The sequence below is a fragment of the Capsicum annuum genome, chromosome 10 (genome assembly GCF_002878395.1).
Source record: "Capsicum annuum cultivar UCD-10X-F1 chromosome 10, UCD10Xv1.1, whole genome shotgun sequence".
Classification (NCBI taxonomy): domain Eukaryota; kingdom Viridiplantae; phylum Streptophyta; class Magnoliopsida; order Solanales; family Solanaceae; genus Capsicum; species Capsicum annuum.
Window position 1 is genome coordinate 150,118,873 of NC_061120.1, and position 6,788 is coordinate 150,125,660.

At 31.6% G+C, this 6,788-nt stretch overlaps 1 protein-coding gene across 1 annotated transcript; it reads left to right on the top strand.

Annotated features, from left to right (window-relative positions):
* The first annotated feature begins 370 nt into the window (after window positions 1–370).
* On the top strand, window positions 371–2,321 carry LOC107845926 (non-specific lipid-transfer protein 2-like). Its single transcript, XM_047398565.1, has 2 exons — window positions 371–969; window positions 2,096–2,321. The coding sequence occupies exons 1-2, from the start codon at window positions 635–637 to the stop codon at window positions 2,103–2,105; spliced, it is 345 nt and encodes a 114-aa protein (XP_047254521.1). The 5' UTR covers window positions 371–634; the 3' UTR covers window positions 2,106–2,321.
* Window positions 2,322–6,788: the final 4,467 nt, after the last annotated feature.

Here is a 6,788-nt window from a genome sequence, read left to right on the forward strand (position 1 = left end):
TTCTCCATTTAATATATGATATGATATGAATTACTCTAAGTAAGATGGTGGAAGTAAGACACAAGTCTACCGCTACATTTATTACCTCTCACATACATAAAAGAAAACTGTTTTTGGCTGTTGACCATGGTCCTAATGTGGTTCATAAAATGGCGTATACGTAATAACTTCCTTACTTTATAGCTAGCGACTAGTCCCAACTCCGTAATAACTACTCCCAATTTCTCAAATTAGTAGTCACGTGTTTTCTTTTGAATTATATGATTTCGATCAGCATTTTAGAATGTATTTTTCCATCAAATTAATATGAGAAAATAAAAACTATTGAATTTATTCATAATTAAAATCAATAATAATAACATATTAAGTGAAATTCTACAAGTGGAGCTTGAGAAGGGTAGAGTATATATACACCTTCTTCTCACCTCAGGAAGATAGAGAGGCAGTTTCTAGAGGAACTAGGATATATTTATCCCTAGTATAACAAAAAAAATTCACTCCTCCAACGGCCATTCGTCAATTTAGTTCTAGTTTCCTTCTATAAAACCCCCTAAGGTTCTCACTATTTATTGTACCCAACACTCCTCAGACTACTAAATCTCTACTTATCTTCTCTCAATTTCTCTTTTAAATAATGAAAATGTTTGGCAAGATAGCATGCTTACTGATTTTGTGCGTGGTGTTGATTGCACCCCATGCAGAGGCAGTGACATGCGGCCAAATTCAAGTTGGGGTGGTGAATTGCCTCCCTTATCTGCAGAATCGTGGCCCTCTAGGAGGGTGCTGTGGTGTCATTAAAGATCTACTTAAGCTTTGCAAGACACCACATGAACGTAGGAAATCATGTAGGTGTGTTAAAACAGCTGCTAATCTTATAAAGGGCATTGATTTTGGCAAAGCCGCTGGTCTCTCTGGTGTTTGTGGTGTCAAGATTCCATTCGAAATCAGCCCTTCCGTTGACTGCTCCAAGTACGTTTTTCATCTTAGCTATCCTACTGTCAAAAGAAATGGATGTTCAGCCTAATGCAATCTTAAAAAGTGAACATGTAAGGTGTACGTTCACTATGAGGAAAAACATTTTTTTAAAAAAGAAAACAAGAAAAATGACTTTCCTAATGAAAGTAGGAAAAAAAATGTATACGTGTTCTCCTTCACATGGCCCCAGGAATTAATTTAGCTCAGATTTCATGTCAATTAATTTAGCTCAGATTCCATGTCAAATTAAGAAATGAATATTGTGCCGGGTCTGCAACACAAATCCAAAAGTTATCTCAGAGGAGAATTATCAAAACCATATAAAGAAAACATTCATCCCTTCACCAACCGATCAATGTGGGATTCCTAAACATCTAACATAATTATTTAGAGTAGCGGCATAACCGTAAATACATGTGCGACATATACTTTAAATTTAAACATGTGCCTTAACAGCAACTTTTGAACTTCCTTTAAAATTCCCCTGCACTATAATTTCTTTATGTTAAAAGAATTGAACAGTTTATATGTTACCATACAAATTTATCTTTATCCTTATTGCACATGAGTACAATTATTAATCAAAATTTTAGGATTCATTTTGAATCCCCTAATTCCCTCATGCTAGATTCCACGACAAATGTCTACTATTCCTACGTACTTATTATTTATTTCTCCCACCTTTCTATATGAGTTCAACACTTTTCATTTTATATAATGCTTAAGTATAAAGAGACTGATCAATTTTATTACTATACCATTTATCAATATTTATGGACATAAAGATAATTTATTTAAATTTTCAAAGACCATATTAATTAGTGGGGCAAAATGAATTTCTTTTTTAATTAATTCTTTCTTGATTTAGTAAGTGGTAATATAATTTGGGATATGTATTTTTTAGTAAGATAACCAACTAATATGAGGCCGAAGGAGTATAATGGGGTTACACCAACAGTAATAACTTATAAACTTCACATGTTAATTCTCGCTATGCCTTTTTATGAATAATTGAAATTTGAATTGGTTGATTGATTATTAATGAGAAAATTATTTTGCGCATATGTATAGCTAGCTAGTATGTTTCTTGGTTAATGTTTGCTTTAATATGGCGATGCAGGGTGAAGTGACGATGAGGAAAGAGATCTGTTTTCATATCATAATTTGGTAGAAACTACCACAATCATGTGGAGAAGAATAAGATGGGTCGAGAATGGCCCTGCTTAATTACGAGTCGTGTCCGTTCTCTCTCTCTTTCTTTCTTGTGTATCTTTTCGAGTCGTAGTCCGAGTCTTGTAATAATATTTTGAAGGTTTGTTTCGTCACAATCCAATCTTGATTATACATATTCTATCTTATTTAGTTCAGTGGGTGCGTACGGTCCACTACCTGATATATACAAAGCTAGACTTAGACGTTGAACATAAACCTATAAATATTTACGCCTTCCATTTCAAAAAGAATGATTGACACAAAGTTTAAGAAAATAAAGAAGACTTTTGAATCTTGTAGTTTTAAATTAAAGTTATATCAAATGTACCAAAATGTCATTTAATCTTGTAGTCCTAAACATGCCATGTGAAAAGTTGAAATTAAAGTATTGTCAAAAAAAAAAAAGGGGTCATTCTTTTTTAAACAGACTAAAAAGGAAAGTAGGTAATTCTTTTTTAAACAGAGGGAGTAATTTTTAACATTATATAACTCAATATTATAAAGAAGTAATTTTGTAGAACCTCTTTTTTAGAAATATCAAATAAGAGAAAAATGTATACTTCTTCCGTCCCAAATTTATGTGATGCAGTTTGACTCGACGAGGAGTTTAAGAAATAAAGATAGACTTTTGAAACTTGTGATTTAAAATAAGTTATAGATATTTGAGTGGCTATAAATTATTTCATTAAAGGCAAAATAAATTTTTTATTGCTAAAATGTTACTAAAGATAGAAATATGTCATTCTCTGTAAGACGGAATTAAAAAAAAAAAATGAATCATATAAATTGAGATAGCAAAAGTATAAAATTACTTCATCTAAAAAATATTAATCAAAGCAACAATTTCCAATATAACGTACAATGATGTATTTGGCACGCCTAGCTTAAACTAGCTCAAAGAATACCTCTAAGATTGATCATGACTTTAATCAGGGGAGGATCCAGGGGAATTGTATGGGGGTTCTCGGAAACCCTTTAATTTTTGTGTGAATCTTGCATTTATATCGAGAACTCTAGTAAATATACAAGAATTATAAGTTCGGAACCCATAAAAGAAATATGGTGTTAGTCTAGTGGAGCAGAGGGACTTGTAAAAATTTTATTGATCTTTTGGTTGTAGGTTAAAATCTCTCAGGTACTATATACTTTTGTCTAATGTGGAAAACCCACAAACTTTAAATTATGGATTCGCCTCTGACTTCTATGATGGATGTCAATGAAACAGGAAAAAACGGAGATGTATAAATTACCATATAAAGACATTTTTGACTAATATATAAATCAAAGAGATTTAGAAGGATTCGCGAAAGGGCGCCACTATATGATGTAGATAGTTAATTCTGATATAAATTGTATAAGTAATTGTGTTAGACTCGTGATTCAATAAGTACTTGTTGGAAATTATGATGTAGTGGAAAGCCCTCGAAGAGATATGATGTAGATAGTTAACTCTTAGACTTGTGATTCAATAAGTACTTGTTTGAAATTCTGACGTAATGATTAGTTACTTGAATTCGTATTTTAGCAATATTATTATTGCTTCAATGCTTCTAAAGTCTACTAAATTAATTACTTGTTCAAATTCGTGACCTAGTAATAATTTGTTCGAATATGTGATTTGATAATTTTTATTTCGAATTTGTGAGCTAGTAATTAGTTTTTCAAACTCATGATCTATAAGCGAAGTGATAACTTTATCGTTGCTTCAATGTATATGAAGTTTTACTAAAGTACAAAGTAGGGGAGACGTCGGATGCCGGATGCCAGCAAGATTAGATAAAGGATGACATTGTAAGTTATGTTATGTACAAAATCTATTCTGATGCTAATGGCATTGGTAATTTCTTGTTCGAACTAGGGATCTAATAGTTTCTTATTTTAACTCGCGACTTATTAGTTACACGACAATATCATATCAAACGATGTTATATTGGAGAAGAAGAGTTCAAGTGCCTAATCTATATGGTCAAACCTAACTTTTAGAAATTACAAAATCGCACCCAAAAGACCTCAAAATCAGCCCAGAAAAATCAATTTCAGCTCGTAAATAGAGTTGAAATCAACAGCACAATCAAACCCAAAATGGGCTCAAAAGCAACGACCAAGCGAGCTCGAAAAGTCTTTAGTTCAACCACAAATACACTGTAATAATTTACTCCAATACATATTATATTAGTAATTGCTTGTTTAAACTCGTGATCTGATAATCATAGTTTAAATTTGTGATCTAGTAATTAGTTACTTGAATTGTTGATTTTTGAAATTGCTTGTTGGAACTTGTGAGCTAGTAATTATTGCTTGTTTGAGCTCATGATATATAACTTTATCGATGCTTCAATGTATATGATGTTTTACAGAAGTACAAAGTATAGAGACACAACAGGATTAGAGAAATACCATCACTTCAAATGATGTGATGTAGATAATCAATTCTAGTACTCATAACATTAGTAGAACTCGTGACCCAGTAATTGCTTACTTGAACTCATTATCTAGTAATTTCTTTCTTGAACTCATGATCTAATGCCCCAAGGCTATCATCTAGATGTCACACAGCGCTTAAAACCATAAGTGATCAAGCTAGCATATGATACTGGCATAGCTCGTAAGAAACTGAATAAAAATACATAAAACTAAAAATACTAAGCAGAAGAGATGTCATTAGCTAAACTTATTCAATGCAAGACTATTTAAAATATTTACAATACTGGTTATACAAAAGGAAACTGAAACTGAATACATCAACTCTGATTGATTGTATATGAAGCCTCTACTAATGTAGACTATAGATAGCCGGAACATGACCCTAGCTATAACTAATCAATACAAATAAACAAAAATAAAATACTAGATCTATAACTATCAGGAGACCTAAAATAAAGTAAACGTATCACCTGCTAATTGGAAGTTGTGAATTGTCTATTCATGATGTTATGAGCTACAACTGTTACCTATATTATAAAATCATATAGTCACACAGACGTATATGTGGTTAGTATTTTAGAATGTATTGAGTATATGGGGTGAATTCAATATTAAAACTGATATTGATCATAATCATAAACCAAGCATTCTAAGTACAAATAGACTCACCATGATCATGAAAGAAATGAAAACTGAAGTAGAATAAGCATAAGTCATAAAACATCATCCACGTGAAGTTTGTGAGCCATTACACTTAGTTTCTATAATCTTATTTTCAGTGGGAGATTCTTATAATTGATATAAATTATGTAAGCTATCAAGGAGTCCAACGTATTACCCACATTAAGGAGAGACGTTATACCATTTCCATCAGAATAGAACCTTAAAATAAATTGTATTCACTAAACTTAGCCCCTTGGTGCAAGGAGACACTCTTTGGAGAGACCCCTTAAACCTACGTTTGCACGTAGTTTTTGAGAAATAGGATGCGCTAAACTCATATTTCCTCTTGGTACTAAATACTACTCTCAAAATATGTATACTTATGTTCATATTTCTAACATTCACCTTAAAATGGCATATGGGTTTATAAAACTTAATATAAATTATGATTCTCTTGCTTAAATTATACTTATAATGAAACATGTGAATTTTATATCTTATTTGAGATCATAAGATCAAAACTGTAACTTCAATCATGCTATAATACTTGTAAGTTGAACTAGTAAGCTTGAACTTCTTGTAAATTGAGTACATAATGCAGAAATTATAATACCAATTCATAGAAATCTTATGTCAAAAGTACCGAACTCAATGCATACGATCACTTTCATTGATAAAACATAACCAAACATGAAATCCTATGCTAAGTAAGGCTTAACTCATGAGGAAACTTCATAATCTTAAAGTGTAAGAAAAGTGGATATGAACCCTAGCAACTTAATTATTTAAATTTCATTGAAAAACAAACTTTTGGGCAGAAGGACGGAAGAATATCCTTGTTCAAACTCCACATACCTGAGGTTAGTGAATTTTATCAAAGAAAACTTGAATTTGAACCTTGATAGTATGAACTTTGAATACTAACCCTCATATGGATACTCTTGAGAGTATGGGAGAAGAAGAATTTTGTGTTTGGGTTATGGGATGAAGGAAAATGCTTTAGTATTAATTATAGTATTATTTAGGATTTAAATGGCTAGTTTTCCTCAAAAATAAAAGAAAAACATGAATTTTAATGTCTTTATGACCATGGACGTGGCACTCCCCTATCGCAGAGCACAAGGCATGTCACACTCTTATCACAGACCCTCACTGGTTCGTTCGCAAAAATACTTATAACTTTTCATTCAGGTATCAAATTAAGAAAAAATTTGATATGTTAGAAAGAAGACCCAAAGTCCTTTCATTTGGTGGGTCTTAAGCTGATAAAATCAATATATTCTTGAAGTTATGCTCGTTTAAAGTTAACCCTTGCACGATCGAATAACAAAACTCAATTGATAAAAAAAATTCTCAACTCAACTTTGTTCTAAGTGTTTTATATGAACATTCTTCGCATCAAAAGCACTTTACACACTAGGTAAATGATCATGACCCTTATATATGATTAAAAAAATCATTTTTGGATCTATAAATATATTATGAATAGTTAGAGCGTCGCTAGAAATTTTTGG

Excerpts from the sequence above, each read along its gene's own strand:
- LOC107845926 (XM_047398565.1), top strand. The coding sequence starts at position 635 with ATGAAAATGTTTGGCAAGATAGCATGCTTACTGATTTTGTGCGTGGTG.